The following is a 27,971-nucleotide window of genomic DNA, read 5'->3' on the forward strand; positions in this document are numbered from 1 at the left end:
ACTCAGCAATTGGGATGGCTGCACAATTAAAGCTCATGTTCTAATTATCATGGGCATCTCAATGTTAACCCAAAGGGTGAAACTTTAAAAAGAATATGTTAAAAATCTGAAGGAAAAACTGGTTAGCAGCCCTCCAAGAGGGAAGCAAAAAGTTGAAAAACGATCCAGGCTTCCTGGGAGACAGATAAGGACAATGGCTATGAGAATATATGTACTGAGACATTATCTGAAAGGTCAAATAAAAAATCTGTGGATAGTTAAAAAAAAAACCTGGAAAAAATTCCACAGAGATGTTTATGAACACGTTGAAAGTATCAAGAACATCTTATAACACAACACATTTTTTCTCTGAATTAAATACCAAAAATATACCGTCAGGGAAAAGAAGAATCTAAAAAATAAAAAGACAAAAGGTAACAGGAGGACTTAAACAGCCAACATGAGTGGCTGAGCTAACTGCTGATCTTCTCATCAGGTAATGAGGACAGCAAGTAAGAAGATGAGAAGTAGTGAAGTTTGTCAGTTTTATTTTGCATTGACTTTTGCCGTACAGGATAGTGGGGCAACGACTATTCCAAGCGCACTTTCTGAGAAAATCAGTGGGATAGTATCAGAGAGCAATCTCCTAGGAAGAAATAATAGAGCAACTTGAGAAATTCCACAGCAATAAATCACCATGGCCAGATGGTATTCAACTGAGAGTTTCTGAAGGAAATAAAGTGTGAAATGGCTATGCTATAGACGAGGATATGCAATGTATCTGGAAAACCAGCAAGTGTTTCCACATATTGCAATTTTGCTAATATGAAGCTTTACTTTAGGAAAAGAAAAACAAATTAAGATTTATAGAATTATAGACTATCATCTCTCTTGTTGGTAATGAAGAAACTGATAGAGTCTAATTAAGAATAGCCTCCTTCAACATCAGGATAAGGTTAACCTGCTAAGGTCAAATCACCCATGGAGTCTATAAAGAGAACACTGTTTCTCTCTATCCTATTAAACTTATCTGGAAATGCCAATAAAATACTAGATAGAAGTAAACCAGTAAATGTAATTTATTTGGGAATTACATGAAGCTTTTAACAAGGTCACATGAGACTACTGGGGAAAATAAATAAGCACAGACTTTGGGAGGAGAGGCCACAAGAGAAACTTCTGTCATTAACTGTAAAACTTGCTAAGTAATGAAAACAAAGTTTCAGGGACAATTTCTCTTTTCTTCCCTAACACTTCCAGAAGCATAGATCACCTTCAAATTAAAAAATAATAAAATAAATAAAATAAATTTTACTTATGACAAGAGGCAGAATAACAGTAGGGAAGGAAGATGAACTCCCAAATCAAGGAAAAAAATAAATAAATAAATAAAAAAGAGAGAGAGAGAGACCAACAGGCAATGGCAAAATAAGCTTGTAACAAAATGTTTACCTATCAAATGGAATCCAAAAGCTGAAACTAAGTGAAAGTTTCTCATCATTGTGTTCTGTGTAAGCATCGGATTTTGGTGAAAACTAACAAGTGATCAAGTAATGAGACTGATTTTTATGTATTCAAATGAGGAATGTCTCCTTCAAAGAGACCTTTGGACACTATTATGCTTATTCAACAGTACAGGAGGGTATGAGGGTACTTCAAAAAGTTCATAGAAAAATTGAATTAAAAATTAATATGAATCTTCCACGAACTTTTTGAAGACTTCTCATATCAAAGTATTTCTAAAAATGTTTCTGTAGAACTGCCTCTATTATGGAAATTATGGAATGCTGGCAAATCTTCACCCTTTAAGAGTGGAGCCAGAGCCATCAGGAAAGGATGGAATTTCTCTCTAAAAAGCGAAGTCCAGTTCTACAATATCCGATAATCTCTTCTCTCTCAGCATGAAGAAGCAGTAACATATAGCAAAAGAGCAAGAGCACAAGCCATGCAATAAAAGTTTGAAGAAATCCACACAAGGACTAGGGCAACTTTCTATGCCACTACGTGAGAGCTCCAAATTTTAAAAAGTTTCCATATAAAACCAAGACCTATTTCACTATATAACTTCCACTTGCTTCTAGAATTATCCTTTAAAGCCACAGAAAGTACCAGCAGCCTTTCAAATATTGTGGATTGCTATAAAAATCCCTTTCTCCTTGGCCCAGTAACCCGCTGCTTTCACTTCAGGCTAAATATAGAGCTCCTTTAAATAGTCTTCATTTGGCACCATTGCTTGTCCTTTCACTGTTCTGGTCACTCTCCACCCACTGAATTATAGTTGTTTCTGTGTCCCACTTTAATGTAATCTGTCCCCCTGCTTAAAAACGTAATTTCTGTTCATTATAGGAAATATAGAAAAACATAATAAAAAAATTTAAATGTTTCATATTAACATTTTCTGGAGATATCTGCTGTTAATACACTGCCACTTTTGTTTTTATGGTTTTTCTAGGAATACTTTTTGCATAGACTTGAGATCTAATTTTTTATACTATCTTTCTCTTAAATTACTATAGATATATTATATACACATAAAATCTGGTGTCTTTACACAAGAGATGTGTCTCTGAAAATCTATAAAAAATTTAAATCACATTTTAAATATCAACAGAATTCAATATTGAAAGAATTTCTGTAATGAAAAATATTTTCCCCTAATATGAATAATTCTTTGGTAATACTGTTTTATCTTAACTTTTACATTGTTGTGTAGTTTTTATGAGTTTGAGTTGCAAAATCAAAACAGTGTTAAATAGGAGCTGGCTCCTAGGTGATTGTGGACAGAACAGTTAAACGTAGTCTATGAAAAAAAAGAGGAAATGATTAATTTGTTAATGTGTATCTGGGTCTTGGAGCAAGTTAACCTTGTTAATTTGTAGACTGAATTGAAAAATAAATTATTAAAAAATGATATTTATCTGTTCAAATATATGTTGTTTATGTGAACCTTGAGTTTTTCCAGGAAAAGTAAACTGAATGAAGAGGAAAAAGGACAGAAGTAGTTTGAAGTCATGCTAATACTAATGAATGAGGTACACAGATCTAATAACTGCACACCATCAGCAGCATTCACTTCTCTTGACTGGAGTTTATTATTTGTTAATTCATTCATTGCTAGTTGGTTTATAAAGTACCTGTGGTTATTTACCTAAAAGATAGTAGGTAAACTGTACTTTTTTTTTTGTTACTTGATATGTTAAATAACCTTCATAATTTAAAAAATCCAATTATTGAAACATAGCTGAATAGCCCCAGAGCACACAGGCTCCATTAAATTTGCTTACATCTAATTACTCCTGCCCAAGAAAGGTGAAAATTTATTCTAAGATCTTTTCTTTATCCTGTAGACAAAAAATAAAATGAAATAAAATCAGTGATTTTCAATCTAATTACTATCTAAAACTATTTGTGGTATTGCAATTATAATTATGTTTTTAACTGCTGAATACAAACATTTCCTTCTAGAAAAATTAGTGTAAGCCATCATCAGTGTCAACTATGAATGTATTTCCTGTACCTGTCAAGTTGAACATTTTAAGGTCAGTTAAAAACATTATTATTTAGAAATTGTAATACTGCTCCAGTTTCCTAAAACAGTTAGCTACATCTGATCTGAAATATCTTTAACAAAGCAAATAAAAATATGAGATTAACAAGTGCAGTATAGGGAGCCAAAAAACCTTAAGATGTAACTAGTTTAGACAACAATTTCTATGAACCTGTCAAAAAAGAAAAAAAAAATCTCCTACCTTCAGTTCCCTTTAAAACCATAGGTTGTACTTTTCTTGCCTATATTCCATTTGTTGCATGAGAAATTCACAATGATTTTTAAGGTGGAGAAAGAAAAGAGGTGTATGGGATTTATGCTGCAGCTCAGTTAAACACCCAAGAGTCTTCTTTGAAAACATGAAAATGAAATAGCAAAGGAAGGATACAAGAAAAGCTGAAGCAGTAATTCACTTGTTCATATATTACAGCACATCAAAAGCTGTTCATAGTTACTCCATACCGATCTAGCAGTAATAATGTGTGTAATGCATGTTAAACTGTTCAAAAAACCTTTCACACCTACTGTTCCATTTTAGTGGTAAATGTTTGGTAGGATAAATGCTAAATCATTTGTTTTACTGATAAGAAAATGGAGGCTATGAAAATGGAGGCTCTGAGAAGTGAATTCTCTAGATCGCAAGCCTAAGAAATGACAAAATCAGGCATTGGAATTACAGACTTTGACCTTGAGTCCAGTACTCTTTCCTGAAGACCAAATTAAGCCATGATAAAATAAAGAAGTGTTCCTTAAGCTAAGGTGCATAAACAGCAAGGTGCCATAGGCTACAAAGGCCCAGATTAACACGGCATATCTTCCTGAACCAATTTTCTTATGAGAACTAAAGGAAAAAAAAAAAAGTCCAAAACAAAGAAATATAATGGGAATGAGTATATTTGATGTTAGGCATACATCAAAAAGTCTAGGAGGTACCACACCAGATTATTATAAAAAGCAGAGAGTGGTCCTCAAGCTTGGCTTCCCTTAGAGTCCAAAACAAAGAAATATAATGGGAATGAGTATATTTGATGTTAGGCATACATCAAAAAGTCTAGCAGGTACCACACCAGATTATTATAAAAAGCAGAGAGTGGTCCTCAAGCTTGGCTTCCCTTAGAACCAAACACTTGGCCAATTTTTAACAAATATGAATACCTACAACCCATCCCAAAACAACCAATTCAGACTATTGGGGAGTATGGGTCTGCCTATAATAAGTACCTTTTTCAAAAGTTCCCCAGGTGATTCTAGTGTGCAGCCACAGCTGAGAACCACTGATGTAATGCTACACTGGTGGATGAACAAAATATGGATGAGTCTTTTGGTTAAACACAAAGTAGAGGTACACGAAAGAGGAATACAAGAGATGAAAAACAAATCTACGTGATATCTGAAATGGGTAAAAATAGGAAATATTTCATGGAAGAGTACATTGCTAATTTACACTTCTGAAAAAGGTGCTAGTCTTTAAGACATGGTGTTTGCTGCAGTGGGGTTTATTGTCATTATGCACTATCCCCTGGGATAGTTTTTTCAGACTCACATTACTAATAGAGCTCTTAGACCATGCACAGGTCCTACAAGAAATTAATCCAGTGAACATAACTTGAAAAAGAAAAAGGAGCCTTATTATGGCAATGGGGGTGGCAGGAATCGTTGAATCAAACTGAAAGCATTTCCTATATTCCAGGGAAAGAGGAAAGAGGTACACCCATAGAACATGTTGACATATTAGCAAAACAAAACAAAAAAACACAACAACCTCTCCCACAAAACAAACAGATAAGTTACTAACAAAAGGAGGAAACTCAAATTATCCATAAACGTGTTATGTTTCATATGTTAGCACAAAAGAAAGATAATCTGGTCACAGGAAAAAAAGTTTTTGAAATATATACAATTCCAGAGACAGGTATTGAAGATATATTTCACCTGAATAAATTAAGAAGAAAATAAAGGGATCAATAATATAAAAGTTGTTATATAAAAGCACTAATGTACACAGGTACTTCAAAAAGTTCATGGCAAGATTCATATTATCTTTTAATTCTATTTTTCGATGAACTTTTTGAAGTACCCATGTATATAACATGTCAAGTTTAGCAAATCAGACTCTTAAATGGAAATGTCAAATTCATTTTGAAAGACAATCTACATAACTAACAATAATAGCAATAATATGGGTTGCACTTTCAGGAACTGGAAAAGGTGGAAAAATTGACTGAAAAAAGTAATGGACAGTAGCGATTGATATGTTATACAGTAGTCCCCTCTTATCTGTGGTTTCACTTTCACATTTCAGTTACTTGTGATCAACTGCAGTCTGAACACATTAAATGGAAAATTCAAGAAAAAACAATTCATAAGTTTTAAATTGTGCACCGTTCTGAGTAGGTCTTGCACTGTCCCACTCTGTCCCTCCCAGGATATGAGTCATTCCTTTGTTCAGCAGTATCCACACTGTATAAGCTACTGACCTGTTAGTCACTTAGTGGCCATCTCAGTTACCAGATATACTGATAGTCTCTGACTTATGATGGTTCAACTTATGATTTTTCAATTTTATGATGGGTTTATTGAGAGATAGCCCCATCATAAGTCAGGGAGCATCTGTACGGAGTTTGGTACCATCCATGGTTTCAGGCATCCACTGAGGGTCTTGGAATGTATCCCTCACAGGTAATGGGGACTACTGCACAATGACAGGTATAGGTAAGGATCCAAATTCCTCCCATTTAGATTAGAAGAAATAACTTAACTGTACAAAGACAGCTTTTCAAAGCAGGAGAACCAGTTGCATTCTCACGGAAGAAAGACAAGATTCCAGGTCTTAAAATCCCCTTAAAGACACCTAGATAATAAGAAAACTGTCAGACTATAGTGAAAACCCATCTTGGGTCCCTCTAGCCTATGGTCAGCAAACATTTTCTATAAGGGTAAATATTTTAGGCTTTATGAGCCATATGACTCCTTCACAATTACTCAACTCTTCCACTGCAACAGAAAGCAGCCATAGACAATATATAAATAAATGAGCAGGGTTGTGTTCCAATAAAACTTTATTTCCATATTTAGGTGGTAGGCCAGATTGGGCCTACAGGTAGTAGTTTGATGACCTCTGCACTAGACCAGTGGTTCCCTATGTTGGCTTTATGTTGGAACCAATTCATATTGGAGCTCCAAAAAAATACACGTGTCTGGGTCCCATCCCCAGATAATCTGATTTAATTGGTCTGGAGTACAGTCACTAGGATTTTTAAAAGCTCAACAGGCAACTTTAATGTGCAGGCAAGGTTAAAAGCCATTGTTCTAGAAACTTGGCCTGGGCCTTTGATATATCTGTCCGTGGAAAAGAAAAGAAAAGGGAGGGTAGGGATGTCTTTATTTGGCTGAGACATTCCCAAATGTACTGTACTAGTCTGCCCAGTACAAAATATAAATCAAATACAATGGTACCAGAGCATCTTGTCCTAAAATGTTTATATCCATCTCTATTATCGGCTTCTAAACAAGAGCAAATCCAACACAAAACAGTAAACATATTTCTGAAAAAATACAGCAGGCCAGTTTGAATCAAAGGTCAATCCTTCGTTTTCCTGGAATCTAAGGATCCCAAATAGGACTAGGTTTCTGGTTCATCTATAGGCCTACCCTCTTAAATTCCATATATTAAGAAGGACTGAAAAGACATTATTACAATTTTGATGTTGATATTTATAGAATTTTAAGTTAAAAGATGCTTTTGAAAAGATTAAAACTAATTATTTTTAGGATGCATTCCTCCCAAAACAGCAGAGGATATTAAAATATTCCATATAACTAGAGTTAGAAGATAAAGAAAAAAGCAATGAAACATTAAAAATTAATGGCATAAAATAAATAAAATAGGAAGAAAAGTTATAAGATAACTTATTGATTATAACAGTAAGAATAGAGGATTAAGTTTTTTAAGACAAAGGCTGGGTCACAAAATCTAATGGTTTGCTAATTATAAAACACCCATCAATTGATAAAAATTAAATACAGAAAAAACATAAATTACTGATGAGTTGCAATTAGTTAAGTAATATTGCATTGTTAGAAATAAAATCAAAAATTCCTTTCCTGGCAGAATAAACAATTTTATTTGAGTTAGTTTACATGAGCTAATTGGGCTCATGTTAAAATTTGGTCCTCAGTGCAGCAGTGTTGGGAGATGGGGCCTAGTGAGAGGTATTTGGGTCATAGGTGGATCCCTCAGAAATAGATTAATGCCTACCTTCGAGGGTGAGTGAGTTCTTCTTGCAGGAATGGATTAGTTCCTAAGAGAAGAGATTGTAAGAAGAGTCTGTCTTCCCTGGTTTCTCTCTCTTGCTTCCTCTCCCACATGTGATCTCTTTGCACGTGCCTCCTCCCCTTCTATTTCTGCCATGAGTTAGAGTAGCAAGAGGCCTTCACCAGCTGCCCAATCTTGGACTTTCCAGCCACCAGAAATGTGAGCCAAATAAACCTCTTTCTTTATAAATTACTGAGCCTCAAGTATTCAGTTATACAAACACTAAGTGGACTAAGACAGGCAGTTAAAATGGTCTTAAGTCAATGGCATCTTCTGCCTCCTAACATAGAGAGGAAAAGAATAGCCACACATATACACAAATTCTCTCCAGAGGACTGAGACAGATTAAGCTTAATGATGTAACAACAACAAAAATCACCAAATATAAGGAAATGAAGTACTAGAAACAAGAATCAGCACACAAGTTCATACATACACAAAAAAAGGGGATTTAGGCCACTGATGATTTCAGATATTAAAATGGTCAAAGAACAGACTACATATAAAACGTATAAGGATTTTTTAAAAATGGACAAGAGACAATAAGAAAACAGGTAGAATTTCCACTTATACCTACGAAAGAGTAACACTTAGGGGGCTTGTCCTCCTCCTATAAACAACCAGAAAACTGGACAAATTACATCAAATAATGGGTTTCAGACAAAAACATCATGTAGCAGAACTGTAATCCTTTAGCTAACAGAAAGAAATGAGGTGAGTCCTAGAATCACACATGGTTTCTGCCTAGAGGCAATTTTCAGACTTAAGTGCATAGAAGAGTCCAAACTGAGTTCAATAGTCACTGGGAGTCAAAGAGCTAAAGATCAGAGTTTGGGGAAGCTGAGGTGCCTAGAATTTGCGGAACAGAATAACAGAGAGAAAAGAGTTATAGAAACAAAGGATTCCACAAATCTGATTGGGGCCCTTTGAGTTTTTGGCTAAAGACCAATCTGCCCATGCATAGAGTGAAACTATATCAGGCTGGACAAAAAACAGCTGTTAGGGGAAGAACAACTACGAGTGAGCTAAATAATTTCTGGAGCTTATACAGGGCTGGGCATCATCTGGGTTCGCAACAGTCAGGGGGTATGTTGTTGGATATATATGACATTCAATACAAACCCCAGAATGGTCAAGACTTAGCAGTACAGGTAAACTAACCCCAAAATACACCTTATTCTAGATGCATCCTAAGAGACTTTAAGAACATGTGTCAAATAAATAATGGGCAAGAGTGTTCTGGAAGTGAAGAAAGTATAAAGCCACAGATTCAGGATGCCAAAGTATTCCAATCAGCTAAATAGAAAGAAACCGACACCACCAATGCACATTAAACTAAAACTGCAGGAGAAAAAAGACAGACAAAAGATCTTAAAAGTAACCAGAAGAAAAAGGACATAACTTGTACAAAAAAAGAGACAATAACATTATAAGCAGACTTCTCAGCATCAACAATGCAACTAGAAGACAATGTAATAACAAACATACACAGAGTGCTTAGACAAAATAATGCAGAATTATATAACAAAAAACAAACAGTAATTTTCCAACAATAAAAACTAAGAACCTGTACCTCACTTGGAAACATCTAAAAGACATGTCAATAAACAGAAAAATGACCCCAAAAGGGAGGTCTGAAATACAATAAGGAATAAGCAAAACTACTGGTAAACATTTAGGAACCCTAAATACTGTCTGTATAAAATAAATAAAAATAAACAAAATAATAATGTCATTTATGACATTAAAAATTATGAGATTAAAAACAAAATTAAAATATAAATAATTTAAAAATACAATATATAAATCATGAGGGAGCAGACGAGTCAAAGTATTGTAAGGTCTTGTATTATATGAGAATATAGTTACAAAGCCAATTAATATTATATTTTGTATAGTATCTGTGAAAATGGCCTTCAAAATGAAAGCAAAATGCAGACATATGGAGAAAAAGAAAAACAGAGAATTTGCCACCAGCAAATTCACACTAAAACTATTAAAGTGAGTTACTGAGGCAGAAGAAAAAATGTTCCCAGAGGAAAACAAAGACTTTAGAGAGTTATAAAATGCAATGGAAGGGAGAATACAGGTAAATATAAATAAATATTGCTTACATAAAGCCAAATAATATATTATGAGAATAAAAATATGTCTAAAATTAAAATGCAAGGCAACTATAACACAAATCCAGAAGGGAGATAAGTTAAAGCATTTACAAGTTCTTACCATTGTCTGAAAATGGTGCAGTAAAAATTTTTCAAAGGAAGATATACGAATGGCCAACAGACACATGAAAAAATACTCAACATCACTCAGCATCTGGGAAATGCAAATTAAGACCACTTTGAGATACCATCTCACTCCAGTCAGGATGGCTAACAACCAAAAGACTGAGAATGATTACGTGCTGGAGAGGTTGAGGTGAAAAAGGAACTCTCAGACACTGTTGGTGGGGCTGCAAAATGGTGCAGCCTTTATGGAAAATGGTATGGAGGTTCCTCAAATAATTACAGATAGATCTACCATAGGACCCAGCGATTCCACTGCTGGGAATATACCCAGAGGAATGGAAATCATCATGCCGAAGGGATACCTGTAGTCCAATGTTTATTGCAGCTCTATTTAGAATAGCGAAGAGCTGGAACCAGCCCAAATGTACATCATCTGATGAGTGGATAAGGAAACTGGTGCATCTACACAGTGGAATACTACTCAGCTATAAAAAAGAACGGAATACTATCATTTGCAATAACACAGATAGACTTAGAAAAATTATATTAAGTGAAACGAGTCAGGCATGGAAAGAGAAATACCACATGTTCTCACTTATTTGTGGGAGCTAAAAATAAATAAATAAATAAACACACACACAAATCAAGGGTGAGGGGGGGAAGAAGACAGAATAACCACAAAAATTCCTTTAACTGTTTAAGTCAAGTGAACAGATATGATATGTGGTGGGGAGAGGAATGGGCAAAGGGGCATGTATATATATATAAAAAGTAAAGAGTAGAATAATGGTTACCAGATGCTGGGAAGGGTGGGGGGTTGGGGTAAGAAGATCAGGGGTGAAATATTGGGGAAAAAACTATGCTATCTATCCCAAGTGAATCATTCTGCAGTATACATACATATTGAAACAATACACTGTACACCACAAAAATAAATATAAATAAAATTGAGTTAAAAAAAGAAAGAAACAGAAAAAAGCCAGAAAGGATATTTAAAGAAATAATGGCTGAAAACTTCCCTAATCTGGAGATAGATGCCAACAACCTAGCTACAGAAAGCACAGAGGTCCCCAGTCAAATATGACTCAAGAAGTAGTATACCAAGACACATAAACAAACTATCAAAAATCAAAGATTGAAAAAAAAAATCTGAGAGCATCAGAAAGAAGGAACACACCACATACAAAGGAGTGTCAATATGACTATCAGTGGACTTCTAAGCAGAAACTCTATAGTCCAGGAGTGAGTGGGATCACATATTTAAGGTGCTAAGGCAGGGGGTGGGGGGCGAGGGGACTTGCAATTAAGAATACTTTATCCAGCAAAGTTGTCTCAAAAGTGAGGGAGAAATAACTTTCCCAGACAAACAAAGGTCAAAGGTCTAGTGGTCATAACCACTAGATCTACCTTTTAGAAACTGCTAAAGGGAGTTTTTTAAACTGAAACATACTACTGATTAATAATAGGAAAACATACAAAAACACAAACCTCAATTATAAGTAAAACAGAGCTATTATATTAGTCTGTTTCTGTTGCTTATACCAAAATACTTGGAACTGGGTAATTTATAAAGAAAACAATATTTTTTGCTTACAGTTTTGGAGGCTGAGAAGTCCAAAGTCTAGGGAACACATCTGGTGAAGGCCTTGGTGGTGGTGATAGTGACCCAGGTGTCTCACATGGTAGAAGATGGTGGAACAGAAAGAGACTAACCTCTCATGTGCTCTTCTTTTAAAGCCTCAGAACCACACCCCTGACCACCATTACTAATCCATTCACTGTGGCATTGTCCTATAATCTAACCACCTCTTCCAGGCCCCATCTTTTAATTACCATAATAGGAATTCCCACCCTCAACAGTTACAGTGGGAATTAAGCTTCTAACATACAAACTTTGGGGACACAATTCAATCAATCCACAGCAGCTATATTCCCAATACTTTACAAATGTAATAAGAGTGTATAAGGCAATTTTATACCTACTTTGATGGTTAAAAGACAAAACTATTCATAACAACTACAGGCAAAATAAATTGCCAAAGGATATACATTACAAAATTATGTAGATTCTTTTTTTTTCATTAACTTTTTATTTTGTCAATATACAATGTATATGATTATTATGGCCTATCACCGACAGCTCCCTCCCTCCTCCCTCTCTCCCCTCCCCCCCAAGAATGTCCTTTCTGTTTGCTTGTTGTAACAACTTCAAAAAAGTATAGTTGTTATATCTTCTTCCCCCCTCCCCCCCGGTTTTTTTTGTGTGTGTATGTGGGTGAATTAATTTGTTTATTTTTTAGCTCCCACCAATGAGTGAGAACATGTGGTATTTCTTTTTCTCTGCCTGACTCGTTTCACTCAATATTATTCTCTCAAGGTCCATCCATGTTGTTGCAAATGGCAGTATTTCATTCGTTTTTATAGCTGAGTAATATTCCATTGTGTATATATACCACATTTTCCGTATCCACTCATCCAATGATGGACATTTGGGCTGATTCCAACTCTTGGCTATTGTAAAGAGTGCTGCAATGAACATTGGGGTACAGGTATACCTTCGACTTGATTCTAACATTAAAAACATAAAATGTGGGGGAGAGGGATAAAGGTGTAGAGTTGCATGCAATCAAAGTTAAGCTGTTATCTCCTTGAAATAGGCTGTGATAAATACAAGAAATTCTATGTAAACTTCATAGCAACCACAAAGCAAAAATCTTTAGTAAAAGCACAAAACCAAAATAGAAAGAATTCAAAGCATACCACTAAAGAAAGTCATCTAACCACTAATGAAAATAGCAAGAGAGGATGAAAGAAACAAAGTATCTACAAAACAGCCAGAAAACAACTAACAAAATGGCAGTAGTAAATTCTTACTTATTGATAATTACCTTGAATATAAATATATTAAATTCTTTAATAGAAAGACACAGAGTGACTGAATGGTTAACAACAACAAAGACCCAACTATATGCTGCCTACAATAGGCTCACTTCACTTTAACTAACGCACATAGATTAAAGCAATGAAAAAAGATATTCCATGCAAATGGAAATCAAAAGAAAGCAGAGGTGGCTATACTTGCATAGGATAAAATGGACTTTCAATCAAAACTATAAAAAGAGACAAAGAAAGACACTGTACAATGATAAAGGGGTCAAGTCATCAAGAGGATATAATAACTGTAAATATATATGAATTCAATATTGGAGCATCTAAATATATAAAAGAAATATTAAAGGATCTGTAGGAAGAAACAGGTTGCAATATAGTAATATTGAGGGATTTCACTACCTCATGTTCAGCAATGGACATATCATTCAGACAGAAAATTAATAAGAAAATTGTGGTGGATTGAATGTTCCTTCAGAACTCACTGATGCTTGATCCCCATTGTAACAGTGTTAAAAGGGTGGGAAATCAGACCACAGCAGTGTTAAAAAGTGGGGTCTTTAGGAAGTGATTTGATCATGACAATTATGCCCTTGTGAAGGGTATTCATCCATTCATAGAGTAATGGATTAATGTTTTAGTGGATTGTTACAGGAGTGGCACTTTTAGCTTTATAAGGAGAGCAAGTAAGCACATTTAAGAGCTCTTGCCATTCTCACCATGTGATAAGCTGGTTGCCACAGGACCCTATAGGGAACCCCACCCAGAAGAAGGCCCTCACCAGATGTGCCCCCTGGACCATGGACTTTCCAGCCTCTGAAACTGTAATAAATAAATTTTGTTTCTTTATAAATTACCCAGTTTCAGGTATTCTGTAATAAGCAACATAAAACAAACTAATACAGAAACATTGGTCTTCAGCAACACTTTAGACCAAATGAACCCAACACATGCAAAGAACAAGCCAGCCAACAACAAAAGAATACACATTCTTCCAAGCACATTCAAAACATTCTCCAGGATAGATCACGTTAGGGTACAAAACAAGCCTCAGCAAATTTATATCATGTGTCCTTTCTGACCACAATGATATGAAACTAGAAATCAATAATAGGAGGAATTTCATAAAATTCACAAATGAATGGAAATTAAACAACATGGTCGAGAACAACCAATGGTCAAAGAAGATATTAAGTGGAAAAATATTAAATATTAACAAATATATTGGAGACAAACGAAAATGCAAACAAAATATAACAAAACTTATAGGATAAAGCAAAAGCAGTTTCAAGAGGAAAGTTTATGGCAATAAACATCTATATCAAAAAGGAAGAAAGATCTCAAATAAATAATCTAATTTTAAAACTCAAGGAACTAAAGAAGAAAGGAAGTAATAATGATTAGTACAGAACTAAGTGAAATAGAGACTAGAAAAATAATACAAAAGATCAATGAAACTAAGTTTGTTTTTTGAAAAGATAAAATTGACAAACTTTAGCTAGACTAAGAAAAGAAGAGAGAAAATTCAAATAAATAAAATCAGAAATGAAAGAGGAGACATTGCAACTGATACCACAGAAATACAAAGGATAATAGAGACTACTATCAATAATTATACACCAAAAAAATTGAATAACCTAGAAGAAATGGATAAATTCTTAGACACATGCAACCTACCGAGACTGAATCATGAAGAAATAGTAAATCTGAACAAACCAATAATGAGTAAGAATGAACCAGTAATAAAAACTCTCCCATCAAATGAAAGCCCAGGCTTCATGGATGAATTCTACTAAACATTTACAGAAGAATTAATACCAAGTCTTCTCAAATACTTCCAAAAAAAATAAAAGAGGGAATACTTCTAAATTCATTTTATGAGGCCAGCATTACCCTGATCGCAAAGACAAGAACATTACAAGGAAAAAAAAAATTACAGGCCAATATCCTTGATGTACATAGATGTAAAAATCAACAAAATAGTAGCAAACTGAATTCAACAATACATAAAAGGATCATCCACCATGATCAAGCAGAATTTATCCCTGGAATACAAGGATGGTTCAATATATGCAAATCAATAAATGTGATCCATCACATTAACAGAATAAAGAATAAAAATTATACGATCATCTGTTATACCACAGAGTGAGCATTTGACAAAACTCAACATCTTTTCATGATTAATATTGTTAAAATATCTGTACTATCCAAACTGATTTACAAATTCAATGCAATCCCTATCAAAATTGCAATGTCATTTTTAATAGAAACAGAAAAAAATCCTAAAAATTCATATGTAACTACGAAAAACCCTAAAGAGCTAAGACAATCATGAGCAAAAAGAACAAAGCTAGAGATATCACACTATCTGATTTCAAATTATACTACAAAGGTATAGTAATTAAAACAGCTTGGTAGTGGCAAAAAAATAAATACACCGAACAGAACAATGGAACAGAATAGTGAGTCCAGAAATGAACCAACACATGTACAGTCAATTAATTCTTGACAAAAGTGCCAAGAATACACAATGAAAAAAGGATAGTCTCTCTAATAAATGGTGTTTGGAAAACTGGATATCTACATGCAAAAGAATGATACTGGATCCTCATTTCACACCAAATACAAAAATCAATTCAAAATAGATTATAGACTTAAACCTAAGACCAGAAGTTGTGAAACTACCAGAAGAAAACAAGGGAAAAACTACATGATGTTGGTCTGGGCAGTGATATTTTGGATTTGTTTCCAAAAGCACAGGCAACAAAAGCAAAAAAAGACAACAAATGGGATTATATCAAACTAAAAAGCTTTAGCACAGCAAATGACAAAAACTAACAGTGTGCAAAAACAACCTACAAACTGGGAGAAAGTATTTTCAAGCCATACATCTGATAAGGGGTTAATATCCAAAATATATGAAGAGCTCAAACAATTCAATAGCAAGAAAACAAAAAACCCAATTAAATATTGGGTAAGGGACCTGAATAGACATTTCTCAAAAGACATACAAATGGCCAACAGTATATGAAAAAAAAATGTTTGACATTGCTAACATTAGGGAAATACAAATTAAAACCACAATGGGATATTCTGACATTTGTCAGAATGGCTATTATCAAAAAGACAAATGGCAAGGTTGTGGTGAAAAGGAACTCTTGTACACTGTAGGTGGAATGTAAATTAGTACAGCTATTATGGAAAACTGTATGGAGGGATGTTTCTCAAAAAACTAAAAATAGAATTACCACATGATCCTGCCATCCCACTTCTGTTTATTTATCCCCAAAATTTGAAATCATTTTGTCAAAGAGATGTCTGTACTTCCATGGTCATTGCAGTACTATTCACAATAGCCAAGTTATAGAATCAACCTAAGTGTCCATTAACAGGTGAATGAACAAAGAAAATGCGATATAGATACACTATTCGAGCAAAAAAAAAGAAAAAGATTCTGTCGTTTGGGACAACATGGATAGAATTGGAGAACATTATGCTAAGTGAAACAAGCTGGGAACAGAAAGAGAAATACCACATGTTCTCACCTATGTGTAATCTAAAACAATCAAACTCACAGAGGCAGAGAGTAGAATGGTGGTTACTGAGGCTGGAGGGTGGGGGAAATAAGGAGATGGTGGTCAAAGTGAACAAAATTCCAGATAAAGAGGAGGCACTTTTTTTTTTTAAGGTGTCGAGCACACTGTGGTTAATTACACGTGGTATAATTACGTGTTATAGTTAATAAGAGAGTATTGTACATGCTGTGGTTTGAATGACCTCCAAGCACATGTTGGAGCTTGACCCCCACTCTAACAGTATTAAGAGGATGAGAAATCTGACTATGGTATTTGAAAGGTGGGGCCTTTAAGAGATGATACGAACCTGCGGACTGTGCCCTCATGAATGGATAACTCCATTCATGAATTAATGGGTTAACGGTTTAGCAGATTATCAGGGAGCAGACTGGTGGCTTTATAAGAGGAAGAAAGCATGTGGACACACTCTTCCCCTTCCTCACCATGTGATACCCTGCATCACCACAGGACTCTGCCGAGAGTTCCCACCAAGAAGACCCTCACCAGATGTGCCCCATGGACTGGATGTTCCAGCTTCCAGAACTGTAAGAAATAAATTTTATTTCTTTATAAATTACCCAGTTTCAGGTATTCTGTTATAAGCAACAAAAAACTGACTAATATAGTATATTGCAAAATTGCTAAGAGAGTAAATTTCAAACGTTCTCACCACAAACAATGTTAAGTATTTGAGGTAATGGGTATGTTGACTAACTTGATTTAATTATTCCACATTATATTCATAAATCATAACATCACTTTGTACCCCATAAATTTATACAATTACAAATTGTCAATTCACAATAAAAGATAAAATAAAAATAAATAAAAAATAGGCAGAGGATTTGAACTGACAAGATGCTCAACATCATTAGTCATTAGAGAAATGCAAAATAAACCCACAATGAGATAAAGTTTGATACCAACAAGGATAGCTATAATAAGAAAGACAGAAAACAAGCATTGGCAAGGATGTGAAAAAAACTGAAATGCTCATTCATTGCTGGTAGAAATCTAAAATGATACAACCACTTTGGAAATCAGTTTGGTGATTCCTCAAAATGTTAAACGCAGAGTTACCATATGACACAGTAATTCCATTTCCAGGTATATACTTAAAAGAAGTGAAAACTTTTGTCAACAGAAAAACGTGTACATGAATGTTCATAGGAGCATTATTTATAATAACCAAAGAATGGAAACAACCCAAATGTCTGTGGACTGATGAATGGCTAAATAAAATGTCTTGTATCTTTGTAAATAAAATATTATACGGCAATAAAAAGAAATCAAGTACTGATACGTATTATAATATGGATGAACTTTGAAAACATTATTCTAAGTGAAAGAAGCCAGTCACAAAAGATCACATATTATATGATTCCATTCATACGAATTGTCCAAAAGAGGCAAATCTATAAAGACATGAAGACACAAGTTCCTCATGGTGGTTAGGACTGGGGGGTGTTGGGGGTTAGGCTGGGGGAAGAAGGAAGTGACTGCTAATGAGTACAAAGTTTCTTTTGGGGGAACAAAAATACTCTAAAATTAGATTGTGGCAATGATTATACAAACGGTAAGTACACTAAAAAATTGACCTGCACACTTTAAATGGGTGAAGTACATAGCATGTTAATTGTATCTCCATAAAACTGTTAAAACATAAAGAATGTACAGTATATAACAGCTATATGCTCAGACAGCAAAGATTAAAAACTCTTAAAAAATGGGAGGGAAATTCAAGACAAAATAAACAAAAAATTCTTTTTAACTTTTCTCAGAAATTACATTGGTAGTGGTAGCATTAGCATTGTTATTCTGAGATTGTTTCATATATTGTAAAATTTTTTAGTATCTACATCTATTAGTATGCTAAGTACCAACATGAGTTCCCTGGAGCAGAACAGATTATTATTATTATTACTTATATACAGTAAATAAATAATACCATTCATATTCTTCTCTGCCCCATCTCTTAACCCAGGATCAAGATGATGAAAAGGACATGCAATCTTCCAAGTAATTTCTACCATATGTATGGAGCCCCCAAAAGGTAAATCTACACGTTGATTTAGGAAAAAATGAGGCAGCTGTTTCTCCTCTCCTGAGATAGTTTCCTTGGAATAAGAAGGGAAGGACTGTGCCTTCACACTTCGGAATGTAAATAAATCCTTCTAGGGGGGAAAAACTAGTGTCTCCAGTTTTACAGACCAGGAGATGTCTCCAAGGACCTGGTCTTATACCCCCCACCCCTTTGAAATGTAAACACATATCCAGAGAGGTAAATGTCTTTGGAGTTTTCTCCATCTATTCAGTCAAAAATTAAGTTCTAAAGCTTATCTTTTAGCCTAGGTCCCAAGTTCTTTAAAATTTACTTGGAAAGCCCTAACCATGAAGAAATAAAAATATTTTCTCTACAACCTCACATATGTAATGTACAAAATAATTGAGAAGGTGAGTTAAACCAAAATATTGGATTTCCACAGCAGACTCAAACAAATCAGAGACCTTACCCATTATTAACTTTTACTGACAATTTCAAGAATAGAAATAATCAAACAGCTCAGCAAATGAGGGAGAACTCTATGACCACCAGAATAGCTCTCTACGTCCTTCCCTGCCGTACTGGATATACCGTGATCCAGATTAGCAGGAAAGGTCAGTTATAATAACAGTATCATTCTCCATTTCTCCCCAACAAAAACTTTTCTCATGTACATTCACATTCATACTGACCAAGGGTAGTGACTGGAGATTATTGGTCGATAAATTCTAGATTCCATCTGATTTGAAGACATAACTATATCCCAGATATCACAGGATAGGTTTTAACAGTCACCAGCTTCCAGATGTCATGCAACATGCTACCTTCAGTACAACACAATGTTGTTCCTTTGTCTGTCCAATCCTAACCAGTATACCATGGAAAAGACAAATCCCCTATTTATCTGTGATACCTGGGCCACTAGAGAATAAATATAAAGGTCATGCTGTCTAGTAATGTTCTACCATAATTTAGGTTAACCATAGTGTTCCCATAAATATGCATCCTTATCTTGGCTTCTGGCACTCCTGGCCATTGATCTTTAAAAACACCAATTTCCATAGTCATTAGAATATCCAATAGTCTTTCCGAGGTAAGGGTACAAGACCTCTTCTTGCACAGTTAACTGATAAATGATGTTCCATTAAAGTAAACATTCTATTAGTTCAGTCTTTTAAAGCTTTGCTATCCCTCTAGGGCCATTTCCAAAAGCAGCCAGTCTCCTGCAAGAGAGCTCCCTCTAGTGTCTCTATTTGGATTAACAAGTCCTTTTCATCACTATAAGCTTTCAGTATTATTTTGGTCATGTAGTAACCCAAACTAGTACCAAAACCCCCTAAAGAATATCAAGACAGCAGGGACAATAATGACCAAGCTACAACATGGATTATTACTATGGTACATTTGTGAAATTTATGTAATTTATGAAAATGGTTTGTACACACACAAAAAAGTATGCCCCATGAGATTTGTCATTTGTTATATACCAAATACAGCTCTACTTGGGTGTGTCATAGGATTCCCACAAATGTACTTTGCAGAACTCCAGAGAAGAGTTATTAGTAATATCTATTTATTACATCACATCAAAATCCATCTCCCTCAAATGTGATCTTCCAATTCCCTTAAATGAATTCCATTCACATTCTGTATTTGAAGGAGATCAAATTATGGCAGGCAGTGGAAATCTGCTTTCCATTATACCTAGGTAGATGTCTTAGCAACATATTTTTTCAATTTATGCACAAAAAGAATGCAAAGGCTCTACTATTCAGAATCCTCCACCTATATAATTCATTAGTAATAGCCGAGGCATCAGGAAAATGATCAGAATGGTAAATATAGCCTATAGAACAAGAACTGAGTGGTAATTGTATTGAAGTATACTTATATTGAATCACGAAGTGGTACTCTATCACACTGTAGCTTCAAATGATCAAGATGGAATCTTTAGGTAGAGCTTGACAAGAACTGAGTGGTAATTGTATTGAAGTATACTTATATTGAATCACTAAGTGGTACTCTATCACACTGTAGCTTCAAATGATCAAGATGGAATCTTTAGGTAGAGCTTGTTCATCATCGATTTCCCTTCTCTGCAGAAAACGAATCCAGAGTTCTCTCTCAACATCAGTTAAGGTTAGCACCAGATCTGAGAGAGATACTTAAGAGTATTATTCTCTAACTCGGAGGCACTGGCACGGAGATCACATGACTGCATCTCTCCATAGAACTGTAATTCACTTATAAGTACTTTTCCATCTGTTATGATTCACCCCATTTTCACTTATTATCTGTTTTGACCCATATTCTTTTTCCTTGTGATTGGGCTTTCTGGCTCAGTAGATGTATTATGGCCAGAAAAAACAGCAGCCTTGTTAACATTTCTCTTTGGCAGATACTGTAGATCTGACAGATAAAGAATCAGAGGACACTTTTCTCTGTGTTTACAGGTAAGCCTTAATTTGCCTACTGGTAGGCAAAGGGGTGGTTATGCATACACCTAAAGCCTTTAAGAGTATGCACTGTAAAGTTTAATGGCATTAATATTGTGGTTTGTGCATTGACAATACTTCCTTTTGGTTCATACAACTTTAAACTCAGGCCTGGGACCACCAGATCAGGCAAAACAAGAGAAAAATTTTATGAAATTGGAAAGACACATAGTTGTACTTGAATCCTCTCCCATCATCTCATTACTATCTCCCAATCCTAGAAGACTTAACAGCAGAGTCCTGGCAATCCTTCCTTTCATAGTCAATGTTAGTACAAAATCATTTAACTCATTAAGCTAACCTTTAAACCTGTATTGTTTTTCTAATGATCAATTTAGTTATTTTGCAGACAAACACGTCTTTCAAGAAACAGAAGTTTTCCCAGTGATGGGTAAAACTGGTCTCAGGCTTTTTCTCCAATATCATCTCTTTTTTTCTCTCTCTTATCAACCAGATATATCCTCCTAAAAGCAGTCCAAAAGATAAGGACTCTTCCCCTAGAGTAAATACCATTAGTGAGTTTTTGATTGTTTGTTTTTGCCATGAGGTCTATAATTAACATGTTTATGAGAAGTTTATATGAGTTCTTCTTTCTTTCAAGGTAGCATACCCTAGTTACTGGAAAAAATAGATTGCAGACCTGCTGTTTGGCCTTTTTGTTGCCATTATTATGTAACTTTCTAATAAATGACATCTCTTATGTCCTTGAGAACCAATATTCTTCATTGTGGAAGAAAGAAAGACCAAATGGAATTATATTAGTCCTTATATAGTACTGAATTTAATTTCAAAATATTATGAACTCATGAGATATTAGATATACATAAATGCATATAATACATATAATTTCACACTAAAAGAAACCAAGGCTTCTTGAAGAAAAAGATACTCTAGGTCTGGTACAGAAAATGTACAAGATAACCCATATCTTCATAGCAACACTATTTATTATAATGCCAAATTGGAAATTACCTACATGTCATCAATAGTAGAATGGACAATTAAATTGTGGTATATTCCTACAACAAAACACAACGAGAATGAACACACTATTGCTTTGTTAAATAATATGGATGACTCTCATAAGCATAATACTGAGCCTATGAAGACAGATACTATAGAGAATATACTATATGATTCCATCTATATAAAATTCAAAAACAGGAACAACTAATCTATGGTTTTAGGTGTCAGGAGAGCTGTTACCTTTGGGAGAGCAAGTATTGACTAGGATGATGTTAGGAATACTCTGTTTCTATATTGGGTATTGATTATATAGGTATAGTCACTTTGTGAAAATTCATCATGTTGTACACTTGGTATTTGTGCACTTTTATGTATTTATGCTATACTTCAATAAAAGGTTACTTAAAAACAAAATGAGGCAGATCTATACTTATTGTCATGGAAAAACATCTCCAAGACACAATGATGATTTGCAAGTTGCAAATCAATACACAGAGTAAAATAGCATTCATGTTATAATAAAAACCCATAAAGCAATCATGGTATTTCTATATGTACATATACACATACAAAAACATGACCTTGGAAGATGATCAATTATCACTTATGTGCGTATTTCTGGGAAAGGGAGCGGTTGGCAGGAAAAGGGAGGATAGAAAACACATGGTATCTTTCCTTTAACTCTAAAATTTTAACATTTTAAAACAAGAATGTTTTTATGTAATACTCATACAGTGAAAAACAAATATTTCTTTTTTTTTTTTTTTTTTGTCTTTTTCCGTGTCCGGCAACGGATCGCAACCCTCAGTGTCGCCCCCGTACCGGACCGGGACCGGCAACGGGATCGCAACCCTCGGCGTTGCCCCCGCGCCTCGCTCAGCCAGTGAGCGGGAACCGGTCTGTATGTGGGATCCGAACCCTCGGCGGGAGCGCCACCGCGCTTCCCAAGCAGCGCACTGTAGCAGTGCGCCACTGGGCCGGCCCCGAAAAACAAATATTTCTAAATGGCTGGACTGTTCTTACATCCAAGGAGCAACTGGTTCGTTAAATAAGTCTAAAAACCAGTAGAAATTCCTTTAAACACTATGATGATAATGAAAAAATTTCAGGAGATCATTGACACCTGTAAGACAACAAAGTTATATAACATAATTATCGGAAATAAATTTTTATACATCCGTGTGGAATCAACCCTTTTCTGTTATAAAACAATTCCACAGAAAAATGTGCCACAAAATTTTACTGATCCTCCTCCCTGCCACGGAAAGCTCTTACTGTCCCATTTGTTGCTTAAATAATATTCTATTTTAAATGATGGTGGGGGGGGGTTGGAAACCTGTATCACATCATTTATATGTTTTTATGTCTTTAGAAGGACTGTGCCACTCAATAAACCTTTCTTTAATACTGTTCTCAAGAATAACTTTCAACTTTGCACACCTATAGGTAATCAACAGAAACCATGTGCTGTAAATGTTAAAATTATTAAAATCTGATCTATACTTTTGTTATTGAGATGCTGAGGACAAATTAGCTCAGTTTTATACTTTACCCAAAGGTTTAATACAGCTAATTCACCATCTCTAACCTCTACATAGAGGAACATACAGAAATGAAAGGACACACAATATTAGTTACATACTATTGTAAAGGTGGCAAGGTCAAATTCAATGGCTTTGTCTTTCCAATGAGGCAGGTCTCTCTGGGTCCTAATTCAATCCATTAACTGGTAGTAAAGAGGACAGTATGTGTACCTTCCATGAGGAGTCATGTGAATTTCGTTACAGAACTATGCAACCTTAGAAAAGAGGGAGTGAGAGACAGAGAGCAAGAGAGCATACTCTGTACAGATTCACATGAAAACTCCTATGACAAATATATTTATAGTGAGAACTTTAATTATGAGAGTTGCTCAGCAACATTTCTCAGAAATGAGAACATAACACCCCCTCGATCCTCATTTTAATAGCTAAGGAGATCAACAGCAGGTTCTCTGAATAAGGCTTTCCACTAAACATAACTCTGCAAGTTTAACAAAAAGCGAGTAGCTTGGTATTCACCAAGGAGAAATATTATGGGATCTATACTCTTTCCTTTGAATGCTGTTTAAAATGTGAATTTATCTGTAAAGTCTTTCACAGCTTGAGACCTCATTATTTCAGAGATCAACAAGGTAAACACTCTCAAATGAGGTACATGATTTAGGCTTTGGGAACCCAGAGACTCCAGGGCATTTTCTGTAACAGGTTCGTGAAATAAATATATTGGGTTTAAACCCCATGGTTTCTTGAAAATGTATATAATTATAAAAATTCGAGATAAATTAAATGTGTTCATATATAATATTCATATTTGAATCAAGTTACCACCTGCCTGCTGTGCCTAACTGATCAAATAATATTCTCTCAAACATGATTTTCTCACCATTCCCAACAAAAACCTACTACCCTGTTTATTTCTGATAACACAAACAAAATCAATCATTCTATTTTAGCATTATTCAAATATGTTAAAAAATGCAAGGAAAATATCAAGTGTTGTGCCAAATACATATTTTAAGAAGCTTTCAAACCCCTCCCCCCAAAAAAACCCCACAAAATAAAAAACAAAAACTATTTCCTGTTTCTTACAAATCTGAATTCCAAATCCTATAAAAAGAACTTAAATCAAAGGACCATAATTACAATATCAGTTTTAGAGCCAGTTATATATTCAAAATAAGAAGCTCACTATTAATCATTTTGACAAATGGTCAAAAGCCCATTTTGAAACTTCCCCTTCTTTACCTGAGGTGCTTACTCAATTTCTTCAGCTTGTGACTCCACACTTTCATATTCTAAATCATTCTTCCTTTTTCAGTGTAACTGCTTATTAGTGAACTGAGGTTATCTATTTGGTAACAGACAGCTCCCCTGAAAGACTGGCTACATACCAAAAGCTGCCACTTTGATGATCATCGCCTGAATATTAGATGATATCATCTCTCGAAGCAAATCTTCCTGGTTTCTCTGCCAAAGGTAAGCTAAAGGCTGGAGATTAAGCCTTTTACACCTATTAAAAAAAAATCAGATAATATCTTAATGTAGCATACTTGAATCCATAGCAATTACTTTGATTTTAAACATAATGTTTCTTTCAAAGATTTTAGCATTTAAAACATTTTAAAAAATGTTTTGCATAATGAAGTTTATATATACAACATAAGCATATTTAATTTTCATGGGCTATGCATAAACAGATAAAAATGGAATCTCCAGGCAGACTAAAAATACTAATTTTAGTAAGACTCTAGGTTAAGAAATATATGTAAAAGAGCTTACAAATGCCAGTGGATAATTATTCTTGTTTTAATAACTTCCGTGGGTATCAACATTGTGAAGAATATGCAAAAAAGGCAAATAAATTTATCCTAATAAAATAACCATATATAGATTAAATTTATAATATGTATGGCTGTGTGACCAATTCTTATCTACTAACTTTGAAATATTTATTAAAAATTTGAGTGAAGATAAAATAATAAGAACAAAGAGTATAATTTATTGAGTACCTAGTATGCGACAGGCATTGTACTAGAGACTTCACATTACTGGCACAGCAGAAAGAATATGAGTTTTGGAGTCAAGAAAAATCTAGGTTTGAAACCTCATTCGCACACTAGCTGCATGGCTTTGGCAAGTCAAATAAACTCTAAGTCCTTGTCCTTAGGTTCCTAATTCATTAACAGGGGCAAAAAAAATATTTCCTTTCAAAGTTTGTGAGAAGACTAAAAGATTAGTAAGTGAAGTCATCATTTTCTTTTCTTCACATATCACATTCAACCTACCACAATGCAGAATTTGATCATTCCTCACCAATACCACTGACACCTTGTCTAAGCCACCCTTACCTCTCATGTCAATATCCTAATTTCCTTTTCTGTTTCCAAACTTGCCCTTTTAAAATCCATTTGCAAGCAGCCAATGTGATCCTTTCAAAACATAGAACAGATCAAAACCCTCGAGTAGCTCCCGATGACTCCAGTTAGAAATCCTTATAATAAACCTACATGGATTTTACCCTGGTTAGTTCTCATACCTCATTTCTTATTACTCTCTCCATACTCCATCCTGCCACCCCTCGCCTGCTCACTCTTGCCTAATATACTAGCTGTGTTACCTACCTTCTTCACTTGCTCCACACCTTTGCTCAAATGTCATTTTCCCAGGAAGGACTGTAATCGATTAATCAATTACAAGTAATACAGATAAAGAACATAATACAATGTCTGGATAAAACAAGTATCCAATAAATGGTAGTCAAAGCCAAGTGACTGGTACAACTCACATAGTTAGTAGATGAGACCAGATTTCAAAATAAGAACATAGCTTCAAAACCTTTCATCCCTAGTGTCCATAAGGTTTATGACTCTAAAACTTATCATTCCTAGTACCTGTAATGTTGCCTGACTGACTATTCTGGCCTACCCTGATCTCCCTCTCAGAGAATTCCAGTACTTATGAAATATAAGACATTTCTGGTCATTTACTCATACATGGCCTTTAAAAATCATTATTTTGTTATGTATAATACCCTGACTTTCAAAGAAACCAAAATCTTTCTTACCGCAGAGACTGTTTCATGAAATTTTCCTTTTTAAAATGTCTCAGAGCATCTAAAGCAATGCTGAGACAGCTAATAAGTAGAAAAATAATAAAATTTAAACTACTTATGTAACACAAGCATTACAGTTCTTGCTGTCCTCTTACCAGTGGATTAATGCCTTGTAATCCAACAGGTCTTTCTACTATTTTTAGCTAAGATTTTTTAGTGAAAAAACTTTATTCTTTCTGTCCTTATTACAAAATCCTTAGTTATTGCTTTGAAATTCACAAACTTTTGACTATTTTTAGACTTAAGTCAAACTTCTTAACCTATTTAAATTCTTTAACAGTTCAACATATTATGGTAAATCACTTTTGCATTTGAGCTTGTGACATCTATTAAACACTTTATACCTTGAAAATATGATGTAACACAAACAATGTATTGGGGATAAGCTAATTCAAAGCTGAGTTGTAGATCAATGGACTCCTAGTAATACCACTTAAAAATTTTCAAAAGTAAAATTATTGCAGATACGCTTATGGTCATCTGGTCATCTTAAACCATGTGTTGAAGTGTTGCTGAGTCTGTGTTTTGAGAAAGTCTTGCATGTATCCATGGGTATGCAATGGAGATAGACACACACACACACACACACACACACACACGCCAGCCTCCTAATCAAAAGCACATTTTCATTTGTCTCTTTAACTTTCATAAATAGATGTCAGCCCTATCTCTAATTTGACTACCCATTAAACCATGTCCATGTTGGTTTAAACTTATTAAAAAACAGTAATTTTCAAATAATTATCAGAGAATATGACCTAAAATTGATGTGAATAATATTATTTCTAACATATGGATTAAGGAAAATGCAATGCACCTCCATCTGTACATCAGTTGTTCTCAAATGTAGTATGCAAAATGTAAGGAAAATTTTTTTGAAGTACACATGCTTGACCTCCTCCCCCACTTCTACCTCCATCTTCTGCTGTCCAGAGATTCTGATATACCCCTAAAGTGTGAGATCATTATATTTCCTTTCACTTAACTATGCTTTACATTACTTTCCATTTATTTGTTTTTAAAAATTCTGTATTTTTTAAACTGCCTTAAATGCACTGTAGAATTAGATAGAAAATAAATAAAACTTAAAGTTTACAAGTGCATTAATATGCACTTTTTTTTTTTTTTTTTTTTTTTTTTTCCGTGTCTGGCAACGGATCGCAACCCTCAGTGTTGCCCCCGTACCGGACCGGGGACCGGCAACGGGATTGCAACCCTCGGTGTTGCTCCCACGCCTCGCTCAGCCAGTGAGCGGGAACCGGTCCGCGATCCCG

The 27,971-nt window shown here is 34.7% G+C and overlaps 1 protein-coding gene across 1 annotated transcript in view; it reads right to left on the minus strand.

Annotated features, from left to right (window-relative positions):
- Positions 1 to 27,971, minus strand: part of LOC103594852 (diphthine--ammonia ligase-like) — a 93,928-nt gene that overhangs the window by 58,451 nt on the left and 7,506 nt on the right. Inside the window, exon 3 of the mRNA XM_008578133.1 lies at positions 24,977 to 25,095. Within this exon, the coding sequence (XP_008576355.1) occupies positions 24,977 to 25,095 (119 nt within the window). The remainder of the gene's footprint in view (positions 1 to 24,976; positions 25,096 to 27,971) is intronic.

Source organism: Galeopterus variegatus, unplaced genomic scaffold (genome assembly GCF_000696425.1).
Source record: "Galeopterus variegatus unplaced genomic scaffold, G_variegatus-3.0.2 Scaffold1636, whole genome shotgun sequence".
NCBI classification, from domain to species: domain Eukaryota; kingdom Metazoa; phylum Chordata; class Mammalia; order Dermoptera; family Cynocephalidae; genus Galeopterus; species Galeopterus variegatus.